At 39.0% G+C, this 25,225-nt stretch overlaps 1 protein-coding gene across 3 annotated transcripts in view; it reads right to left on the reverse strand.

The window, feature by feature from the left end:
* Nucleotides 1–2,796: 2,796 nt before the first annotated feature.
* The window catches only part of VPS45 (vacuolar protein sorting 45 homolog), a 69,056-nt gene continuing 46,627 nt past the window's right edge, over nt 2,797–25,225 (reverse strand). For 2 of the 3 annotated variants that reach the window (XM_022564304.3, XM_022564305.3), the window contains one exon: nt 2,797–4,836. In XM_022564304.3, coding sequence (XP_022420012.1) covers nt 4,749–4,836 — 88 coding nt within the window. In that variant the 3' untranslated portion in view covers nt 2,797–4,748. The remainder of the gene's footprint in view (nt 4,837–25,225) is intronic. The other variant, XM_022564303.3, reaches the window with a different exon arrangement.

A 25,225-nucleotide genomic window follows, 5' to 3' on the forward strand; every position in this document is an offset into this window, starting at 1 on the left:
GGTAGGCAGCCAGTAACTTCAAAATGAATACAAATCCCTGGCACAGAGAAGCAGGAAAAAGAAAGAACCCCTTTTTTCAGAGATGTCTCAAGATAAAAGAAAATGTTGGCCAAATTAAGGAGTGGAGTGGTCTTGGCTTTTTCTGGTATCTGTCAAATAAAGGAGGGGGCTTCTCTCTTTTCCGAGGCCCCCTTTTCCCCTAATCCAATAATATTCCTCTTAACCTCTTTTCATTTACCATACTAATTAATTCCTGTATTTTAGACTCATATAGAAATGTATCCTTTCAAAATGCTCTCATATATCATTTCTTTAACTCTTTAGTGCCACCTTGTGAGGTATATATCAATAGAATAAACATTACTCCCACTTGGAAAATGAGGAAACAGGGCATGGCAAATCAACGGACTTGCCCAAGTTTACACAGCAAGTTACTGGCTAAATAGATTAGAATCCAGGTTTTCTGACCCCACTCTGTTTAGGTTTCATACACACACACACACACACACACACACACACTCCCCTTTCCACCATCTCTATTTCCCACCCTCTCTATTTAAAAAGTGATTTAAAAAGAATGAGAAAATCCAGGGTATCTTCATAAGTAAGGAAGCAAAATGTCCCATCGTACTGGTAAGAACACTACCCTGTTTGATCTTTTGAGGGCTTGCTTGCCAGGTAGATAGGAGTGGTTTGGACTTTTAGTTTAAATAGATTCTGGTTTATGGGGAAAAAAGTAATTCATGACTTGCCCCATCTTCCTTTAGTCAGCAAATATTTGAGTATGTCCTGTATGCAAGGTACTAGGGTCCTATGTGCTATATCAGGCAGGAGCTGGAGCTTTGTGGAATATCAGGCAGAGGGACTCCTAAAAATCAAAACCCTCCAAAGTAATTTTCAGATTCCAGAACAGATGCATGTGGGCTGGAGAACCTTCCCTGCCTATTTGCTCCTGGAGATGTTACATAAATCTCTGGTTTTCTCTCTCATTAACCTGCACCGCTGCACTGCCTCATCTTATCATCCTGCCCCTACCTTCCCTTACTTTGTCTCCCTTTGTCTTGCTACTCATCCCTCTTCCCATAAGCCATACTCCTTCCCTGTCCTGTGCTTCAAGCTTTACTTCTCTCTACCAGGTGAACCTTGTGGCACCTGACTTGGGTTCTATGAACTGAGACTATTTCTGAAGACCAACTCGAAAGTGAGAAATCTCAGACTAACAACTTATGGGTTCCTTTTCTCATTTTCACAGCACTGTCTCCTCAGTGAGCTTGACATTACCGCACACACAAACCACAAAAATAACTCAGATAACTCAATGTCCTTCTTTGGTGGAGATAAGATACTGGTGGGGGGAGCTTCCCTGGTGGCGCAGTGGTTGAGAGACCGCCTGCCGATGCAGGGGACACGGGTTCGTGTCCCGGTCCGGGAAGATCCCACATGCCGCGGAGCGGCTGGGCCCGTGAGCCATGGCCGCTGAGCCTGCGCGTCCGAAAGCCTGTGCTCCGCAACGGGAGAGGCCACAACAGTGAGAGGCCCGCGTACCGCAAAAAAAAAAAGATACTGGGGATACTCATGGTGGGGTTACCTCCCTAACTCCATCACCATGGATAAGACACAACTGTCAGTAGCTTTATTCTTAAATTGACTATTTTATAAGTAACTCCACTTAAGCGACGAAGAAGTGAGCCATCAGAGATAAGGATTTTGAATTGCTGCCTGCATATTTACTGGGCAAAAACTGTTATCCAAACAGTTGTTTACCTAAAAACAAGCACCTTGGCTTTTGTAGAGTAAATGGGACATAGAGGTTTTGACTAGGCACTTCAATCTCTGGAAGAGAGGTCATTAAAAGCATGAGACCTTAATTAGGGCTTCCCTGGTGGCGCCGCGGTTGAGAGTCCGCCTGCCGATGCAGGGGACACGGGTTTGTGTCCCGGTCTGGGAAGATCCCACATGCCGCCGGCGTGTCCAAAGCCTGTGCTCCGCAACGGGAGAGGCCACAACAGTTAGAGGCCCGCATACCGCAAAGAAATGGACAAAAAGCATGAGACCTTAATTAAAATGACGTTTTTAGGGACTTCCCTAGTGGTCCAGTGGTTAAGGGTCCACGCTGCCACGGGAGGGGGGCCCCGTTCTGGGAACTAAGATCCCACATGCCACGTGGTGCGGCCAAAAGATTGAAAAAAAAAATGATGTTTTTAAAGGGAAAAAATAAAGGACCAGTAATAATGTAATCAGCTCCGTAAATCTTAAATAAAAATATGAATCTTTGATCCTTAATAAAGAAATGCCAACTTCTGGCATAAAACATCCTGAAGGTAAGGATCATTTCTTAGACTTAAAAAAATTTTTTTTTTTGCCTGCACTGCACGGCATGCGGGATCTTAGTTCCCTGACCAGGGCCCCTTGCAGTGGAAGCAAGGAGTCATAACCACTGGACCACCAGGGAAGTCCCTAGACTTCTTGATATTGTTAGCTGAGTAGGCACAATGGAAGCAGGTGAATAATGAGGAGAATGATATTAGAAAAATCTCTGTCCTTATTCTTATTCCAGAGCTATCTTGCCAAGAGAAAGGCAAGCACAGGTAATCCTGCTTGGAGGAAGGAGGTTTCTGTTTATTTGAAAAGACTATGTAACTTGTAAAACGCTACATTTAAAACTTGTCTCCCCTAGCCTTAAAAGTAAGGCTGCCTTACTTTTTTTATTATTAAAAAAAACACCAAACAACCAAAACAGAACAGAACTTCTTAGATCTTAGCTCTTAGCTGTAATATAGACAAAAGGCTTAGGGCTTCGCATGAGTGTAAGGTGAAGAAACAATGGTGGAGAGCTGAGAGGAATGGGGAAAAGGGAGATGGATCGGATGACCCTTCACCTCTTCCCTCTACTTCTTGAACTGCTGATTAATGTAGTGGATGACAGGAATCCAACCATTTTGTGTAGTGATTTTGTATCCCCAACTTGGAGACAGCAGTCAATCTTATTTACTATTATTAGTCAAATTTCCTTGGGTGGTTTACTATATACCTAAGTTCTAAGTGTTTTAAATGTATTCTCTCATTTCATTTAGTCCTTATGCTCCTATGAGGAGGTACTTTATTACTCTCCTTTTTTTTTGTTGCAGTACGCGGGCCTCTCACTGTTGTGGCCTCTCCCGTTGCGGAGCACAGGCTCCGGACGCGCAGGCTCAGTGGCCATGGCTCACGGGCCCACCCGCTCCGCGGCATGTGGGATCTTCCTGGACCGGGGCACGAACCCGTGTCCCCTGCATCGGCAGGCGGACTCTCAACCACTGTGCCACCAGGGAAGCCCTACTCTCTTTTTATAGATGAGGAGCCTGAGCCACAAAGAGACTTAATAACATTTCCAAAGCCACATAACTTGACACAGATTTGAGCCTAGGCTATCTGATGCTAGAGAATGTTAATCAACATAAAAGGTCTAAAAAATTTATTACAAAGCACCAAAGAGGGACTGTGATATGATTTGAGCACACGATAATTTCCTGGTATTAATGACATTATCAGTTTCCACTGCTTTCAAGAGAAGTGAAATTGACACCAGTGGTTAAGAGTCCACGCTTCCACTGCAGGGGGCCCTGGTCAGGGAACTAAGATCCCACATGCCGCGTGGTGCGGCCAAAAGATTGAAAAAAAAAATGATGACTCGTTTTTAAATGAGTCATTTAAAATAAATAGATAAATAAAAACCCAAATAAATAAATTTATTTATTTATGGCTGCATTAGGTCTTCGTTGCTGCACGCGGGCTCTCTCCAGTTGCAGTGAGCGGGGGCGACTCTTCGTTGCAGTGTGTGGGCTTCTCATTGCAGTGGCTTCTCTTGTTGCAGAGCACGGCTTCTAGATGCATGGGCTTCAGTAGTTGTGGCACGTGGGCTCTAGAGCCCAGGCTCAGTAGTTGTGGTGCACGGGCTTAGTTGCTCTGTGGCATGTGGGATCTTCCCAGCCCAGGGATTGAACCCGAGTCCCCTGCATCGGCAGGTGGATTCTTAACCACTGTGCCACTAGGGAAGTCCCATTGACATCAGAATTTATTATTTGTCTTGACATACTTAAAATATCCTTTGGGTAGAGGCAATGCCTTCTCTAAGTATGGTGTAAAGCCAGCTCATACCTCATCACATAAATTCCCATAAATAGTTGTTAACCCCAAAGAAACAAAAACAAATCACTTGTGTCTTTTCACAAAATGGATTTTTATTGTAGTCATACATGGTTTCTCAGTACCACAGAAAATTGCAATTTAGGGACAATTTTTGGATGGTTCTTACAGAAATATGATGGGTTTTCAGAAATGAGTTGTTCAGGAATGTGGTTAATGAAAAATAAAAGGGGTCAAGAGAAGAGTCTATAGTATGTGCATCTAATTTTTACTTTTTAAAACTCCTTTAAGCTCTGATAACCCTTTTCTCAAGTAAGATCCCAACAAAATTCGCCAGAAACTGAAGTGATTGTGCTATCAAATACAAGGAATACATTTAGTTATTTGATAAAGAAAACATGAGAGAAGTGTGTTGGAATGGGCTCAGACTTATTCTCAACTCACCACTGGAGTCTTGGTGTCTGTGCCAACAGTTCAGGAATCAGCAGGCTACCTGGAGATGGGTTATAACAAGAAGCACAAAACCCAAGTCTCTTCTCCAACACCCCTCTGGTCAGTGGAGAAAGCCTGCAGCGAGGCAAGAGGGGAAGTTGCGCCATTCTTCTCACCTCTCCATCACCATTTCATCTTCTGCTTGCTAACCTTGATGTAACTTGAGAGCTGTCCTTGCTTCGGCTGTGCAGTCCAGAAGCCAGAACTTCCTCTAGGAAACTGACCAGTAGACTTGAGGTTACTCAAGGGAAAAAAAAAAAAGCATCTCCAAAACAGAATGTCTTGCTCATGACATTTAACTAGATGAAAGGTTATCATGAATGGAATAAGCACTGGTCTGATATTTGGGTGCAGAATAGAAGCATCAGTTGAGCACTAAAACATCCAGACTAGAAGGAGAACCCCTTTGTGCGCTTCCCCAGGGTTCTCACTGTCTTTTAGCATTAAACTTGTAAGATCTGTTAAGACTAATATTTCAAGTTTGAAATTTCTAGTCAGGAACCCAGAAGTTTTAAGGGCAAGGCTACTATTGTACATCAACTCAGAACCATGTTCTATCAGCACCTCTTATCTAAACTCTTGAAACTGCCTCAGAACTTGTATTGTGCCTCTAGTCTTTTCTTTATCCAGTCTACTCTCCAAAGTGGCACCAACTTTCTAAGATACAGATTATATCCTGTTGCATACTCTCCCCTTGTCTGCTTTAAAACCTTTCTTTCGCTTACAGAATAATACAGATTAAAATTCAAGGCCCTTCATAATGTGGCCTCCTAATAATACTTGTATTTCTTTTGTTCTGAGAACTGGTTTGAGCTGTGTGTGTGTATACATATAAACGTAGTATATATATATATATGCTACTATCCTCATTTAAAAAATGAAGAAACCAAGCTATAGAGAAGTTAAGTGACTTGCTAAGATCACAAAAGCTAGTTAGTGTCTTAGCTGGGATTCAAACCCAGCTCTAGAATCTGTGCCCTTCAGTACCACACAATACTCTCACTTGTCTGGTTCTATCTCCCACCAACCATGCAGCCTATGTGCCTTCCGTGCCCAACCACTCACTGTTCCCTAAACGTGTCCTGAGCTTCCACACCTTTATGCTTTTGCTCTTATTATGTCCTATGTCTGAAATGATAGACTACCCCTTCTTTGTCTGATGAAATCCCTTTTATCCTTTAAGGCTGAGGATTAAAAGCCACCTTTTCTGTGAAGCTTTCCCAAACTCTCCTCCATGCTGAACTAATCACCCCATCATTATTATCACTTTGTCCTAGTGCTATTTTAGCACCATATTATTATTAATTAGGTATTCTATACATTATTGATGCCAAAATAGACTGTGAGTTACTTAGGGTCGGACTAGCACTTATTCATCTTGGATCTCCAGGGTTTACCACAGAGGCTGACACCTAGTAGGTACCCAATAAAGGTATACGGAATCAATGAAGTACTTAAAATAGCTACCCATTGGCAAGAAAGCCTTCTCTATAACACAGGAGTTTGGGGGGCATTACTTATAAGTATGCTGGACTCGTTCTCAGGATACAGATCTATAGCAGATTGAGGGTTGGAGAAATGACCAGGTACCTTATTATTACCACAGCTGTGCAGTCTCAGACCTGGAAGATTCTAGGTTTAGAAAATTTAAATTCCAAACTCCTTTGCAAAAGAAGAAAATGGTGAAGTAGAGGGAGAGGAGCAGAAGCTAAATTCATCTATTCCTCTACTGAACACCTCTGTTAATACTGGCATCTCTGTCTAGCCTGGCTCTTTGGCCAGTTGGACAGGAGACACTTTGAGGCCAGAAAACAAGTGTCAGGAAATGAGGCAGCATTGCCTTTCTTTTTGGAAAGATAACACAGAAGTTATTGATTAGGGACTTTTAGTAAGAATGAAACAAATATGCTGGGAAACCCTATAGGAATTTATGAGGTGATCTTTGCTTCACATGAGACTCGTACATGTGCAAAGGAAAGGAGTAACTTTCCTGAAATTATACTTAAAGATCCTCCTCTCTGTATCAACAAGACCCCACATTCTTTTTTTTTTTTAATTTTAGGTATCTATTCTTTTTTTTTAAAATTAATTTTATTTATTATTTTTGGCTGCATTGGGTATTCGTTGCTGTGCACAGGCTTTCTCTAGTTGCAGCGAGCAGGACTACTCTTTGTTGCAGTGTGTGGGCTTCTCACTGGGGTGGCTTCCTTGTTGCGGAGCACGGGCTCTAGGCGCACAGGCTTCAGTAGTTGTGGCTGGCGGGCTCTAGAGCGCAGGCTCAGTAGTTGTGGCGCACGGGCTTAGCTGTTCTGCAGCATGTGGGATCTTCCCGGACCAGGGCTTGAACCCGTGTCCCCTGCATTGGCAGGCGGATTCTTAACCACGGCGCCACCAGGGAAGCCCAAGACCCCACATTCTTGACTGCAAAGAGAAAACACTATTTATATTTGCCAGGCCTAATTTTGTTCCCCAGGGCCGTTGTGGCTTTTAAAAAAGTATCTATTTGGGGACTCTGATGAGTCATTGCAGAATGCTTTAAAAATTATAGGTGATGAACATATTGGTATCTGTACCCCAAACTTTAGACTATGTTTAAAAACAACAAAAAAGAATGATTTTTCTTTTCTAGATTTGTTTTGAATCAGTCTTACTTAAAAAGCAAACTCAAAAATCCCCTTCCCCTGTGGTACTATAATCTAATTCAATTCAGCTCAGTTCAATTAAATTTAACCAGTATTTACTGAGCATCCATTATGCGGTAGGCACTGAACTAGGTGTTCATATGAACACTTGTTATGACTCCTAACTTTAAGGGGCTCTCAGAGAGATACACAATCACAGTGCAACATGAGAGATGGTATAAACAGTGATGGTACCAGGAGCTAATCTAGTGGATTAGCACTATTGCTTGCCTTGGTTTGTGCTGTCATCAAGGGTGCTTTCCCAGCTCTATGTAGAGAAGGAAGGTGGGCAGAAAAAATCCCTGATTTTAAAAAGTCAACCTCAAAAAGTCTTGCATCACACATTGAAAAACAAGTTTCTTCACTTTTAAGTCTTTGGTAAGGGACTAGACACTAACATTTATAGGATTTTAAATTTTAATTACTAAAATAATTGAGCTAAACAACTGTGTTCCTAAACAAAGCTACATATTATAACAAAACTCTATCTATCTATCTATTTCCTCTTTTTTTTTTTTACTATACTCCACAGATAGAAATTACATGTGAGTTTCTTATTATAACAAAGACATTGCGGGAATTTAGAATCAAATCTGAAGAGTGGTATGATGAAAAACATGAATGGACATTCTGGGGGGCAGGAAAATAGAAAAAGACTTACAGGAAAATAATGAGAAAAAAACCCAAGATATTTGCCTTAATGGAGTAATAAGCTTCTAATTATAGCCAAATACTTAGCTGGAACATAGGAATTAGTGAGAGAGAGGGATAAGATGGAACTTTTTTTTTTTTTAAGACTTATTATTATTTATTTTATTTTTGGCCTTGTCAGGTCTTAGTTGCGGCACACAGGATCTTTTGTTGCAGCACACGGGATCTTTTGTTGCAGCACATGGGATCTTTTGTTGCGGTGCGTGGGCTTCTCTCTAGTTGTGGCGTGTGGGTTTTCTCTTCTCTAGTTGTGGCCCAAGGGCTCCAGAGCACGCAGGCTCTAGCTGGGGCGTGCGAGCTCAGTAGTTGTGGTGCGTGGGCTTAGTTGCCCCGCAGCATGTGGGATCTTGGTTCCCCGACTAGGGATGGAACCCATGTCCCCTGCATTGTAAGGCAGATTCTTTACTACTGGACCACCAGGGAAGTCCCAAGATGGAACTTTTTTTTTTTAACATCTTTATTGGAGTATAATTGCTTTACAATGTTGTGTTAGTTTCTGCTGTATAACAAAGTGCATCAGCTGTATGTATACATATATCCCCATATCCCCTCCCTCTTGCGTCTCCCTCCCACCCTCCCTATCCCACCCCTCTAGGTGGTCACAAAGCACCGAGCTGATCTCCCTGTGCTATGCAGCTTCTTCCCACTAGCTACCTATTTTACATTTGGTAGTGTATATATGTCAGTGTTACTCTCTCACTTCATCCCAGCTTAACCTTCCCCCTCCCCGTGTCCTCAAGTCCATTCTTTACATCTGTGTCTTTATTCCTGTCCTGCCCCTAGGTTCATTGGAAGCTTTCTTTTTTTTTTTTTAAGATTATATATATATGTCAGCATACGGTATTTGTTTTTCTCTTTCTGACTGACTTCACTCTGTATGACAGACTGTAGGTCCACCCACCTCACTACAAATAACTCAGTTTTGTTTCTTTTTATGGCTGAGTAATATTCCATTGTATATATGTGCCACATCTTCTTCATCCATTCACCAAGATGGAAACTTTAATACCTCAAAATACTGACTACAGTTGTCAGAGCTACTGCTGTGTTTTATACCTCTTTGCTTTTTGCACATACTATTCCCTCTGTCTAGAAAGCTGTCTCATCCCTCTCACATTTTATCTAGTGGAACGATGCATCTTTTAAAACCCAACTCGCTCTCACAATATTCCTCTAGGAATTTATTTGTTTACATGTCTATTTTCCATGTAAGCCTATGAGTTTTCTGAGGGTACAAGTAATACATGAATACATTCCTTTTGTAAAAGTTTTAAATAGTATACATAAAGCTCAAGTCTTCCGTGACTCTTCTTCTCCCCATTAGTCTCTCTAGAGATAACAATTTGATCAACAGACATTTATTAAGCACCTATGTGCCAGGCACTGTTCCAGAAGCTGTGAATATAGCAGTAAGTGAAATAAAAAAATTCTGCTCTCATGGAATTTATATTCCACTGGGGGAGGAGGGAAGATAAGCAAAATTGATAAGTAAAATATAATAATAATGGTGAAAACATATCACTTACTATTTGCGAGGTACTATTCTAATGAGATAGAAACTATCCTATTTTACAAAGAAATTGAGGCACAGGAATCAAGTCTTATATCTTGAAAGTGACCAGGTCGGGATGCAAACCCAGACAATCTTGTTCTCTTATTCAAGAGAACTCTCTCTAGTATGTTAGATGAAGAAAATGCTATGGAGAAAAATAAAGCAGGTTTGAAGGAGACTTGGAGGTGATAGTGGTGGTGTGAGATTTTAAGTCTAGTGGTCAAGGAAGACCTCACTGAGAAACTGACACTTGAGCCAAGACTTGAATAAGGCAATGGAAGACATATCTGGGAGAGGAGCAAGCGCAAGGGGTCCAAGGCCTGGTATGTTCAGGGAACAGGAAGGAGGCTGGTGTGGCTGGAGTGAAGTTGGGTAGTAAGAGATGAGATTAGAGAGATTAAGGGAAGGGGATGGAGGGGAGTGTGAAGATGAGATCATGTAAGGCCTGGTAAGGATTGTAAGGATTTTGCTTTTTACTTTAAGTAAGATGGGAAACATCTGGAGGGTTTTGTGCAGAGATGTGACATGCCCTGAATTACATATTTTCTCAGGATCGCTCTACTGCTGCATTGAGAACAGACTACAGGGGTTAAGGGTAAGGCAGCTGTAATGATCCCAATGGGAAGTGATGGTGGCATGAACCAGGGTGGTAGTGGTGAGGGGGCATCAGATTCTGGACACACTTTGAAGGGAAGGATCACAAGACTTACTGGTAAATCAGGATGTAGGTGAGAGAAAGAGGGGAGTCACGAAGACAACAAGGTTTTTGGCCTAAGAAATTAGAAGAATGGATAAGTCTGAGGGGTATTATATTTAAGAAGAAATATCAGAAGCTTGGTTTGATCATTGTTAAATATGGATGTTTATTAGACATTCAAGTGGAAGTGTCAAATAGTTAGATATATAAATCTGGAGTCTGGGGGAGAAGCTCAGACTAAAAATAGAGGTTCTCAATGGGGAAGGGTGTGATTTTATGCCCAGAAGACATCTGGCAATGTCTGGAAACATTTTAGGTTGCCATAACTGCTGGGGTGCTACTGGCATCTGGTGTGTAGAGGCCAGGGATGTTGCTGACCATCCTATAATGCACAGGACAGTTCCCCACAACAAAGAATTGTCTGTCCTCAAATACTAACAGTGCTGAAGTTGAAAAACTCTAGACTAGAGATGTAAATCTGGGAGTCATTAGAGGATAAAATTTAAAGCCACAAGACTACATGGGAGTGAGGTGCAGACAAGAAGAGAGGCAGTCCAAGGACAGAGTTCCAGGGATTCCAAAAACAGGAGAAATGAACAAAAGAGACAGAGAAGGAATGGCAAGTGAGGGAGGAGGACTAGGCGAGTACAGTCTCGGGAAGCTAAGTGACAAAAGTCTTTCAAAGTGAAGGAACTGATCAACCGTGTCAAATGCTGCTGCAAGTAAAATGAGTACTAAAAGTTGACTCTGACTTTAGCCATGTGGAGATCCCTGGAACCACAACAGAAGCAATTGTGGGGATTGATGGGCATGAAAGCCTGAATGGAGTGGCTTAAGAGAAGAGGTAAGGTTTAAAAGAAGGTGGAGGTTTAAGAGAATATATAAGGAGAGGAATCAGAGGCAGTGAGTAAAAACAACTCTTGAAGAATTTTGCTATAAAAGAGAACAGAAAATAGTATAGAATGTGGAAAGAGATAGGAGGTTAATAGAAGGTTTTTAAAGATGGGGAAAAATCCTAGCTGGTTGCTTCTGTGAATGATCCAATAGAGTGGGAAAAACCCATTCAGGATTGAGAGAGGAGCAGGTTTGGAGTGATGCGCTGGGGTAGGTGAGGGGATGGAATCTGGCGCCCCAGTAGGAGGGCTGGGCTTAGCCAGGAGCATTCTCCACTGTGATGTGAAGGCAGAGGATAGCAGCGGTAGTGGGAGCTGTGCAAGTTCTCTTCTAATGACTTCTCTTACCAGTTAATGTACACCTCGAGTAATATCTTCTTGATGTGTGTATCCTTAGTATAAAGTAGATGTTGAATTAAGTATTTGCTGAAGGAATACATGAATCAGATTCATATTTTTTAAAGAAGTTAAGACCTCAGCTTAAATGTCACCTATCATGCTATACTTTTGCTAAAGATTCAACAGCAATTTTGTCAGGAGTAAGGAAAAAGTCTGGCTTTCAACATTTATGTCGGAAAATATTAGGAATCTCACACACACACATCATCTTGCTCCTCACTGGATGTATATACTTTACCCAGAAAGAACTCATTATTTCTCAAATGGGCTGTACCTTTCCCCACCACCTCCTGTCCTCAATTATGCTGTTTTCTCAGTCCTGAATGCTCTTTCTTCCTATGGAAATCCAACTTACTCTTTAAGGTCTAGCACAAATGCTCTCTCCACTGTGAAGCATTTCCTGATTACTCTGCCGGAGTTAATTATATCTATTTTGGATGCATTTTATTTAACTTACATACATTAACACTTCTCAAATTTCTGTTCCTAAGAACCCCTAACAACAGAAGACAATGAATCTATTAGTCCTGAGGGTACAGTCCCAATTGGTTTACCAGCTTACAACTTTCTTTGAGGTCTGGTATTTTGTTTTAAAAATACATAACAATTTTGTTATTTTTCACAAAAGGACCTTTTAAATTTCAACATAAACATATTTTTGACAAGGAATTTAAATTAAATTCCAGTTAAATTATTTAATTCTACCCCTGAACATCCCCTCTCCCCGGCAATTCTAAGAAAACAGACACTCCAAAAGATGTGTCATGTTTATTTGGTGCCTTTGTGTGTCTCTGGTACTAATCATATCCTAATTTGAGAAATACAGATTTGTTTAAGTCCCCTATCTGGACATAAGATCATCAAAGATAGGGACATCTTATTTTCTTTGTATTTTAGGCCCTGCTTTGGAAGTGTACTTTATATAAAGCAGCTACTTAACAAATATCTTCCCTCTTGCTCCCAAACAGTATCATCAAAACATTCTGTCAATATCCTTGGCTCACATTTTTTTCTTGCTGCTCTCTGACTGAAGCAATAGTAATAGCAATAGTAAACAAAACAAAACAAAAAACCAACAACTCAAATATCTGTGGACAGGTGAATGGAGAAGCAAGCTGTGGTATGTTCACACAGTGGAATGGTACACAGCACCGACAAAGGAATGAACAAGGTTACATGGAACAATACAGGTGAATCTTAGAAGCATGTTGAGTGAAAAAGTATGATACAATTTTTTTATTAAGCTCAAAAATAAGTAAAACTAAACAATGCATTGTTTAGAATTAGTGATAAAAATACAACTCTCCCCATCAAAGCAAGGGAATTAAACACAAAATTTAGGATAGTCCTTACTTGTTGTAGGGAGATAAAGGATGTAATTTCAGCAGATCACACAGATAGATCCATGTTACTGGCAATTTTCTAGTCCTTAGGTGAAGGATCCAAGGGTATTCATTATATTTTCTAACTTATATTTACACATACTCTTTAATAAAAACATTATATTAATATAGAATTAAGAAAAAAAGTTATATCTATAGGGTTTCTATACTCTGAAGTTTCTCACAATCTTTAGCATGCTAATGTGAATATCTCTCCTTTCCAGGAGGATACAGTGATTTTTCCAAACTTAGCTGGCTAAGAATCTTTTTAAATGGAATATCTATCGATATCTCCCCAAACAAATTTTCTATAGAACAGACCTTGGGAAACACTGAATTAAGATATAAAATATTTCCTTGATTATAACCAATTCCATTGAGGTTACTTTACCCTATGATACTTTCTTACAAACAGTGTAACTGCCTATTAAAAACTGTAGCTACTCCTTCCCAGTTCCCACCTTAGTACTGGACACCTGATTTATGAAAAAACAAAAAGCAAAGCAAAACAAATAAATAGGAGCCCTTGGTCCTACTTCCTCTCCCCCTGTGAAGATACAGAACAAAAAAGCAACCAATGGGATTCTGCACGTATCCAGCACTGTGCCTGTGTCATTCATTGGAGTACCACGCGAGGAGAAAGGACTATCCTCATAGTCCACAGGGCAAGAGATGGACTCCTCAAAGACTGAACTGCCTGTCGTATCAGTTACGTAAAGATAGGAAAGGAGGTTATCATCTGAGAATGAAGAGAGCTACAGATGTACTTTCTCACCACTGGGAACATTCAAGACCACGTCAATTTGTCAGAGCAACCACAACTAGAGGAGTAGAATGGTGACCGCCATACCAAAACAAATAAACAAACAACCCCCCCAAACCCAACAGGAAACAAAGCTCCAAATTACCTATCTGTAGCAAACATGGATGTTGAAGACTCTGTGCAAGTCTATTAATTATAGAGGTACTGAGTCTGGAGGTTTCAAAGGGGAAATTTGTGTGAGCACAAATGGAAATCAAGTTACTAAAGCTTTTTCTCCAAAGACCACAAAAGTCACCTGGCAATTGGACTACCGTCAGAGTAAATTTTACCACTGCCCCAGTATATTCCTACCTGGCATAATAATATAATTCTGCTCTCGAATTACGTTAAAGTAGTTTTCAAAACAAGTGATTTGGAAGTATGGGTGACAATAGAGGTGGTGACAATGAGTATCCAAAGTCTTTTTTTTTTTTTTTGCAGTACGCAGGCCTCTCACTGTCGTGGCCTCTCCCGTTGCGGAGCACAGGCTCCGGACGCGCTGGCTCAGTGGCCATGGCTCACGGGCCCAGCTGCTCCGCGGCATGTGGGATCTTCCCGGACCGAGGCACAAACCCGTGTCCCCTGCATCGGCAGGCGGACTCTCAACCACTGCGCCACCAGGGAAACCCCCAAAGTCTTTTTTACTTTATTTTCCCCAAATGTAATAGTAATAACAACAGCAGCAGCAAGCAACACATATTAAGTAAGTGCTTACCCTGCACCAGATTCTCCTCTAATATTTTATATATATCGCCCAATCATCATAACAATGATATAAGGAGCTATTATTACCTCCATTTTACAGTTGAGAAAACTGAGGCCCAAAAAAGTTAAATAATTTGCCTAAGGTCATACAAGTGGACATATGGCAAAACTAGGATTTAAAAAAGGTAGTCAGTCTGTCACTAGAGGCCTTGCTCTTAATTGCTGTGCTACACTGCCTCTTAGACCAAAGAGTACAATAAGGTGATTTATAAATTAACAGGTCTCATTCAAGCCCAGAAGTTCTAATGATAATCCTAGTGAAAGAACTTATGTCCTAAAGGATGCATCATTCAATTGGGGAAGGTAATACAGTTTTGCAGGAGTGTGTAGAGGATAATCAACTACATACTTTACTACTAAATAATCCCAAGGGACATCAATTGACCTTTAAAAATTTGTACAACATCTTTCTCATCATTAAAAAACATTAAAATGTAGATAACATAGGAAATAAAGAAGTAAACGAGTCTCTCGTGTGTCACTACACAGGATTAGCATTTTTGAGCTTTTCCTTTCATTTAAAGTTTTTTATTGTCTAACCCAACAAATCCTGAAACAAATATGCAAACACTGGATAGGGTCTTACATACCACACAAAAAGGCACATCCTATAAACTTGTAAAAGATAATATCATTTTCCTAAACTGCAACCTTCTGGCTGCAAGAGACAGAAACCCATTCAAACTCGCTTAAGCAAAAGAAAAAAAGTGTACTCAACGACATGGGGGTGGGGGTCTATCACTGAACCAGTGTAAGTTCAGTGCCTCATAAGGGGCTGGAATCTGGAAGTGGAGGCTGCTTTGAAACCAGACAGTACATACCTCTCTGAATCTGTCTCTATTGCTGACTTTTTCATTTATTGGTCTCTTCTTTTAGCTTTGCATTATTCATCTGCTTCTTTCTTCTTTCTTTTGAGTTGAAGTAAAATGTTTAACTAATTTTCTCCATACAAATTGATGATTTTTTTCTTTTCTTTAATCTATTTTTAAAAAATTATTAGTTTTATTTATTTTTTGGCTGCGTTGGGTCTTTGTTGTTGCGTGCAGGCTTCCTCTAGTTGTGGTGACTGGGGGCCACTCTTCATTGCAGTGCGCAGGCTTCTCATTGCGGTGGCTTCTCTCATTGCAGAGCACGGGCTCTAGGTGCGTGGGCTTCTGTAGTTGTGGCTCACAGGCTCTAGAGCACAGGCTCAGTGGTTGTGGCGCTCGGGCTTAGTTGCTCCGGGCTTAGTCGCTCTGTGGCATGTGGGATCTTCCTGGACCAGGGCTCAAACCCGTGTCCCCTGCATTGGCAGGCAGATTCTTAACCGCTGCACCACCCAGGGAAGCCCCAAATGGATGATTTTTTAAATTTGTTTATTTTTAAGAATCAGGAGCAGTTAACTTCAGGGTTGGAAGGGCATGGTGTGAAGCTATAAACGTAAAATTTTTCTGGCTGGAAAATTAGTATTTAAACATCTTAAAAATGTTAATATTCTCTGATGCAGTAAGTTCATCTCAACATCGCTAGTAGTGCATTGAATCTAGGATCACAAAAATCTGAACCTGAATTCTAGCTTTGCACTTCCTTGCTATATGACCTAAGGCAAACTACTTAATTGTCTTCTCTTAATGTTTCAGTTTCTTCACTTGAAAATTGGAACCACAAGAATATTACCTTTTGGATCATGAAGATTAAATGAGATAATATATGAAATGAAGTCAGAAGATTGTCTGGCATATAGTACATGCCCAATTACTATTATCCCAAGTGAACAAATGGACAAGTGTGTAAAGATGTATATAAAATGTTTGTTATAGCACTGTTTATAAGAGTAAAAAAATTATAAACAATGAATATCAAAAAATATTTGTTTTGTTCACTGCCATATATCTAGTCTCAAGATAGCTCTTGGAATACATAGGTGCTCAGTAAGTACTTGTTGAGTGAACAAAAAACTGAGGATTGGTTAAATAAGTTGTGGCACAATCGGACAATAGAATGCTATTCAGTTATTAAAAATGACATATATAAGTATTTTCATTGAAAGTACACGTATAGTATATTCCACTTTATTTAAACATACATGTGTATACATTAATAGGAAAAAACCTAAAAGGGCATACATCAAGATGGTTGATATTTCCAATGGTGTGATGGTGGTAGTATGAATATTTTTATTATCTTATTTTTGCTTAACTGTATTAAATTTTTTTCCTATAAGGATTACGTATTGATTTTGTAACAAAACGCTATTTTTAATTAAAAAATATGTTTCAATGTACAAATAAATTGGAATCAGGGGACACATATTTGAATCTTGGGTTAAATTTAGTTTTTTAAAAGAGCATCTTGTTACAGTTATTCATTTATATGCCTATTTTTCCATTAGACATTGAGATCTTTAACGACATAGAATATGTCTTCATCTTTCTAACACCTTGCACAGTACTTTACACATAACAGCGCTCAATAAATGCTTGTCAGTGACAGGTGATACACTCCATCACAGCTCTTGGCAATGGTGTTTTAACACTTTGGTTACAGGAGAAAAGTAAACTCTCCCAAAAATCTCTACCAAGAGATGGTAGATGGTGATGGTTCCAACAGTTTCAAAACTGATTCTGAAATACCTACAAGTGAAGAAGTGTCCTCTGAATTCCTCTTCCTTTGAAATGTAAATTCTGTCACAGGATCCTAATTTTTCAGTAAATAATTCAGAGATCAAACCAACTCGTGGTTATAGGAGAAGGTCCAAGTCTCTAGTGTTACTTGTTTAGGTAGAAATCTATAAAGAACCTGTTGATAATATGAATCGGCATCCTCCCAGCTTCAAATCTATCTACAGAAATTCAAAATGCCAACCTGTTTTCTAAGCTCTAAACTGTACTCTCTACAAAAAAACACTAACGTCCTGACTTTGTCAGAATTATATTATTACCAAAGCTCAGGCATCATCTCGGGTAGTAATGAAAATAACAGCTGCCACTAGTTAATCAAGTTAGTCATTTTTATCCAAAGGGCAACACTGTCTTAAATCTCATTCTTAATTATCTCTGGATGACAGAAATCTTTAAACAAAACTAAATGATTCCTTACTTTTATACTGTTTTTTCTCTGCTTTGGTTTACAATATTTTTTAGTAGGCAGAAAGCATCACATATTTTCCATTTGATAAAAACATATTTTGCTATCTTGTGACATTTATAAGCAAGGGATTTAAAAAAATTATAGCTAGGGCTTCCCTGGTGGCGCAGTGGTTGAGAGTCTGCCTCCCGATGCAGGGGACGCGGGTTCGTGCCCCGGTCCAGGAAGATCCCACATGCCGCGGAGCGGCTGGGCCCGTGAGCCATGGCCGCTGAGCCTGCGCGTCCGGAACCTGTGCTCCGCAACAGGAGAGGCCCGCGTACCGCAAAAAAAAAATTATAGCTAGATAAATCTTCCTCAAATATTGTTTCAACTGAGTGCCCAGATTGGAAACAAACTGAGTTCAATTCCAGCTTTGCCACTTACTTACTAGCTCTATGACTTTGGACAAAGTACTTAACTACTCTAAGTCTCATCTGAAAAATAAGGTTGATGATAATAATAAAAATACCTACCTCACTGGGTTGTTATGAGAATTAAATAAAAATTTAATGAATACAGCAGCACTATCCAATAGAAATGCAAAGCAAGTCACAAATGTGAGTGGCTATGTAATTTTAAATGTTCTAGTAAGCACATTAAAAAGGTAAAAAGAAATAAGTAACGTCAATTTTAATAGCATATTTGACTTAATCCATATATCTAAAACATTATCAACTTAAAAAATTATTAATGAGATATTTTACACTTTTTGTGTACTAAGTGTTTGAAATCCAATATGTATTTTATACTTGTGGCACACCTCAAACTAGACTAGCCACATTTCAAGTGTTCAATAGTTACAAAGGCTAGTGGCTACATTTTGGATAGCACGGGTATAAAGTATTAAAACAGTGTCTAACATAGTATATGCTAAATAAATTTTACTTCTTAGTGTCATCATAATCCCCTCTTAGGAGTTGCTATGGATCAGTGTTTTTCAAATCATGTGCTCATAACACCAGCTAATATCTGGTGGTTCTAGGGCATGTCACTAAATAACACTGAAATACATAGTAAGAAAACTATTTCTTTTTATCTTTCTATCTTTCTAACCATATCAAGGAAAAAATGTCAGTTTGGTACTACAGGGCTTTGTTTTTTAAAATTTTAATTGAGATATAATTCATAGGCAATAAAATGTACCACTTTTAAGGATATCATTTGATGACTCTAACAAATGTATACAGTCATGTAACCATCTTCTTGATCAAGATATAGAACACTTCCAACACCTGAGTTAGGGCTTCTAAAAAATCAAGAAACTAAAAAAAAACCTCAATAACAACAAGAGCCATGAAGTCAACCCCATGTCCCTGAATATATAATGTCAAACTGCTTTCCAGAAAAGTTATGGATTTACACTTCTACTAGCAATATTTGAGACTGCCTCACTGTACATTTATCTAGAGGAAATATTCAGAGATAGGACAAGGGTTTATCAATATACAAGATGTTTACTGCAGTATTTATAGCAAGCAAAAAATTGTAAACAATCTAAATGTCAAATGGTAATGGTTAAACAGAGATGCGTCCTTAAAATTGAAACTATAGAGCCATTAGGATAATTTTAAGTAATTTTAATAACATGGTAAAATGTTCTCAGTATAATTAAAAGTGGGCAAAACAAGTACAAAACTTTATAGACAATGTAATGTGATCCTTATTATGTCAAAAACAAACATAACACACACAAAACTCAAAACCTTCAGGTAAAGAAAAAAACACTAGAAGAAAATATACCAAAATATTAACAGTGGTTAGCTCTGAGTTGTGTGGTAGTATGAATGATTTTGACTTTTATATTTAATTTGTTTTATTACAATGAGCATGAATTACTTGCGGGGGCGGGGGGAGCCTATTTTTCTTCATCTGTCTTTGCTAGTTAGAGAGAAAATAACTGAAAAATGAGACCATTAATTATTGTGCAGGCTTGTTAATGAGGGTTTCTTTGAATCCAGTAGTGTTATAGAGAACCTACTATGTGTAGTCATTATTATTGGTTTGAAAGGGAATCTGGCAGTAAGAGGATTGTTGACCTAGGTTTACTTTTCCTCCTTGTCAAAAGTCTTAAGAAAGTACTGAACTGACTGACAGCACTGGGGAAGACTAAAGAGCTCTCTTCATCCACAGTTCAGGCAGGGCTCAGGTAATGTTGGCAGCACTACTAATACATTCACCTCACCTCCCTTTTCTACTCCACTTCTATCCTGTTTCTGAGAAGACAGAGGGATTTCTTCTATTGGGAGAACAATTCCATCCGTACTGATCTGGTTCTTGGCCTTTCAGCTCACACAGCTAACCTAACATGTCAACTGCTGCCAGCAAGGACCAGAACTCTTTAACACTGATTGACTTGTGAAGAGAGAAGGCAAGCCAGCTCAAAACCCAAACCAAGATGCTCATTTATTTGCAAGGTATGATCATGTGCTTCAGAAACACAACAAGAATAATGACTCAGTAGATGAATGCATAATGGGTAGAGTTCATTTATGTATGTCTAGGAAACTTGCATTTTTATAATAACCCATATTCATTCTGAATATTTTAAGATAAATAATACTTCTCAATTCATATTAACTTGATCGCCAGGGTGATCCTGCTAAAATATAAGTCAGATGCCATGGTTCTACTCAAAACTCTACAATACACACAAAAACTTGTACACAAATGTATATAGCAGCATTATTCATAATAGCCAAAAGGTGGAAATGACTCAAATGTCCATCACTGACATATGGATAAACAAAATATGGTATTTCATTTCACACAATGAAATATTATTCATCCGTAGAAAGGAAAGAAGTATTGATCTAGGCTACAGCATGGATGAACCTTGAAAACATTATACTAAGTAAAAGAAGCCACTCACAAAAGACTATATATTGTATGATTCCATTTATATGAAATGTCCAGAACAGGGAAATCTATAGAGACAGAAAGTAGATTAGTGGTTCCTTAAGGCTGGGGGATTCTTTCTGAGGTGATGAAAATGTTCTAAAATTGACTGTGGCGGTAGTTGCACATATCTGTGAATATACCAAAAACCAATGAATTGTATACTTTAAAGGGGTGAATTGTATGGTATATGAATTTTACTTCAATAAAGCTGTTAAAAAACCCCCAATGTCCTACAATGCTCTCTAACTCATAGTGAAAACCAGTCCTCAAAATAGTCTACAAGGCCGTCCACGATCAGGTGCCTGATACTTCCCTGACTGCAACCCCAGACTCTACAGTCTCCTTGGATACACTGCATGATCCTGCCTTAGGACACAGCGCTGCTGTGCCTGAGATTCTCTTCCCCGCATCTGTTTTTGGCTCATTCCCTCAGCTCCTCCAAGTCTTTGCTCAAATCTCTTCTTAATGAGGCCTTTCCTGATACCATACTGAGCAGTGTGACTGAACCCTACTGCCTCTATGCATTACTGATTTCCCTTCACCTTGCTCTGCTTTTTTCCCCCATAGAATTTATCATCTTCTGATTTACTATAAAATATACTTATTTATTAAGTTATTGTTTATTTCTGTCTCTCTCTGCATTAAAATGTAAGCTTCTTGAGGATTAGGATCTTTGCTTTTATTCACAGAGGTGAGGTATTCCAATATTCAGTAAATATTTGCTGAGTGAATGAACTATTGACTATGCTCTTCTCATTTGTTCAATAAATGTTTATCTATTCTAGAACTCATAACTAGGGCAATATTACTTCTGACTGTTTCACAAAGACTTTGGTGAAAATATTTGTGGTGAGTAGAACAACCCATGTCATATATAATTTCAGAAGTTGAAATTTGACTTATTCCCCCCTCACTGAGGATCTATTAGGCCAGTATGACTAATGAGACAAATGAAGAGGGAAGTAGTAAGGGCCAGGGGGAAGTATATCCATAAGATGTGCAAATACTGACACAGGAGATGACAGTCTGCACACTGCAAACTTGCATGGACCCCAGAGACATAACAGACTAACTGCTTAAGGCAAGCACTTGCATGTGTTCAGGTCACTGCTGAATCTATTTACCTAGATCCTTTTTTAGGGCAGGTTCTCTGCTTTGAAAAAGGCATGAAAATTATGCCTGTATAGAGGTCCCTGTGATCAGTTACTATCTTTTATTTCTTTGATTTCATTATGTATAAAAGGAGAAGGGAAAGCAATACAAAATTCATATTAAACTTCATATGGCTACGGGGAGAGAAGAAAATATTGACTACCTCTCTTCATTCAGAAGGCAGTTTTATTAAGAATGTTGCTAAGGAGATAATTAGTTTCTGCAAAGTTCCTTGGTGTCTTAGCAGCAAACACACACCATCTATTTTAAATAGTGTTTAAAGCTAAACAAAGATAATTACAATTACACATCATCAGAGCAGGTCCTATAGAAACAACTCATATAACTACAAAAGGCCTGTAGAACTCTGTTTCACTGTGATCAGTGCTTGAAGCACTGAATAATACTGTCACAAAAGAACTATTTTAAAGAAATAAGGTACTTAAGAGATAGCAGCTGAAATTAGAACTCTAAATGGCAAGTTGAATTTCAGATTCAACTAATGTATATTTCCTTTTAAAATCTAAGGGACATTTTAAGTAGAACAAAAAACTTAAGAAATAAAAAATGTTAGAATTTTCAATGCTTTCACAGAGAATGGCAACCACATTTAACATGGAATAATAGTCCTTTATTCTTAAAAATAAAGCAGATATTTTATAATCAAAAAAAACCCTCTAAGTGACATTTATCTTCAGGTACCTTCTGGCTTAAAACTTAGCTTACTTATACACAGGCCCTATTCTCTCACCAAAAGTTACTTTCATTTCTGGAAATATGTCAGGGAGGGAAGGAAAGAATTGCTTTTTTTTTTTTTTTTTTTTTTAACGATACGTGGGCCTCTCACTGTTGTGGCCTCTCCCGTTGCGGAGCACAGGCTCCGGTCCCGCAGGCTCAGCGGCCATGGCTCACGGGCCCAGCTGCTCCGCGGCATGTGGGATCTTCCCGGACCGGGGCACGAACCCGGTCCCCTGCATCGGCAGGCGGACTCTCAACCACTGTGCCACCAGGGAAGCCCAGGAATTGCTTTTTATTTTTTGGTTTTGTTTAAAACTAAGATTTTGTTTCAATTCACAGTGAAGGCAATCTCAATGTATTTTAGAAACAGAAGGTATCCCAGGATGAAGGTTGTTCAAATTGCTACATGTGAGGTTCATGTGATTTTCTAGGATGCAAGAGACGAGTTTTGACCCATCTACCTATTACATTAAGTATCTTGCTCCAAATCATAAACTAGTAAGTGGTAGTGCTGGGATCTGACTTCAAAATAAATCTGTCATAATCTCAGATTTTATTTAATACATCAGGGAAATCAAGTGACCTGTATCACAGAAATATCTTGCAATTGGCATTTCCCACTCTGGAAGGATAGTAGCTTCTATATCAGCATATAACACTCTGAGCTACAAGATATGATTTCTTTTTTCTTTTTTTTTTTCAGTTGCACTGCAGGGCTTGTGGGATCTTAGTTCCCCAACCAGGGACTGAATCCGGGCCATGGCAGTGAAAGCGCGGAGTCCTAACCACTGGACCGCCAGGGAATTCCCAAGATATGATTTCTTTTCTGCTTATTACAATGCTCACCAATCCAGATCTTTGTGGGGCATATCATATTTTACATAATTCCAAGTATAAGAAGAGGGCACGGAGCTTCCCTAGTGGTGCAGTGGTTAAGAATCCACCTGCCAATGCAGGGGACACAGCTTCGAGCCCTGGTCCAGGAAGATCCCATATGACATGGAGCAACTAAGCCCACGAGCCACAACGACTGAACCTGCATGCCACACCTACTGAAGCCCGCGTGCCTAGAGACTGTGCTCTGCAACAAGAGAAGCCACCAAAACGAGAAGCCTGCGCACTGCAACAAAGAGTAGCCCCCACTCGCTGCAACTAGAGAAAGCCCGCGCACAGCAGCGAAGACCCAACGCAGCCAAAAATAAATAAATAAAATAAATTTAAAAAAAAAAAGAAAAGCTTAAAAAGAGGGCACTTATCATGGCATAGCTAAAAGTATACTCTGTTTCCTGGTTGCCATAGTCTCTCAAAATAATACTTCTGCACGGTAGAGTTTTGAGGTTAAGGCTGTGTCTTTGTCACTTATTCCTTTGGACTTTTAAGAAATAATCCATGTATTACATAGGAAATTGCACAGACTCCCACAAAAATTAAACCCTAACAATTCACAGAAACAAATTGTTCAACTTCTCCCCCCATATTTTATTGCTGCTCACAGCAGCCCTACTATATCCAGGTATAAAACTGAATTTTAAAAAATATTAACCTTCCCATTTACTGAGAGTCTGGGATTTCAATATGTATTAAGAGTTGTGAACTCTTAATTACTTAACAGTCTAGTAATACCCAAGGTAATCCACATTCATCATGAAAATTGAGCCTTTCCTCTAAAAGCAGAAACTGTTGCTTTCAATTACTTAAGCCTTTACAATAACTGGACTCTGAAATACAAATTGCACTGTCTTCTTACTGATAGTGAAAAATTTCACTATTTACTTATTGCTGGAGGCTATATATTTATGAAAGTAAATTAAAAAAACCAGGTTTTGGAACATTTATGTATTGCAAACATTAACTTTTTTCCAGGTTGTTAATTACCATAGCAACACCCTCTTCCTAAAAATTTCATTGATCGGGGACCACTGAACAATCCCATTCAAGATTTTACTGACCCTTCTATTGCTTAAGGATATCTGCTCAAATGTAATTTAGTGTACTGCTTAGCATATTGTTAAGTCAGACAAAGAAATACTGAGCTGGCTAGCTGGGAGAATCTAGTATAAAGCTTTTACAAAGCAGCCTTACTTTTTTTTTTTTCCTGCCTTTCTTAATTTTATATTAAAGATTATTTTCTCAGGACCTGGGACACTAATTTAAGGAAAAACCTAGATGTTTAGGTTGCTCTCCCATTTTTAATAGTAAAATGCAGTTTTATTCACAGTACTATTAATGAGCCAAACACATCTGAAAATATATGCATTTTTATTTCTATGTAATATGACTAAATTACAAAGAAATATATAAAAATCTTTGCCAATCTACCTTTCCATCTAAATCCAAAGTATTTTCAAAATTGAGATACAGATGTTTAGTTTTAAATGTCTAATGTTTCAAGTTAAAGAGAAAATGCTATAGTTCTTAAGTATGGGCCATGGGGCTACAAATACTCAATGGGAAATATTAACTCTCAGAAAGATCATTTAAAAGTCAATTAGTCTTTCTGAATTCTGATATTAAAGCCTATTTAAAAGCAGATAATTATATATACAATCATGAGAGAACTCATTTAGATTAAGAAAATAAAATCCATTATGGCTATCTAGTAATAAAACATTTTGAACACTAAATTATTAAATATTATTTAGAGAACAATACAATGTCAGGCATTCAAGTAATACTTATGAAGGAAATGCACAGTGATTAAAAGCATGGACTCTGGTTTTGAGTCTTGGTTCTATCTCTTAGTAGCCATGTTTACTTGGGCAAGTTATTTAATCTCTCTGCCTCAGTTTCCATATACAGAGTGGAGATAATAGTACATACCTTATATGAG

This window comes from Delphinapterus leucas, chromosome 1 (assembly GCF_059928025.1).
Source record: "Delphinapterus leucas isolate spDelLeu-1000000601 "Yukka" chromosome 1, BTC_Dleu_Yukka2, whole genome shotgun sequence".
Lineage (NCBI taxonomy): Eukaryota > Metazoa > Chordata > Mammalia > Artiodactyla > Monodontidae > Delphinapterus > Delphinapterus leucas.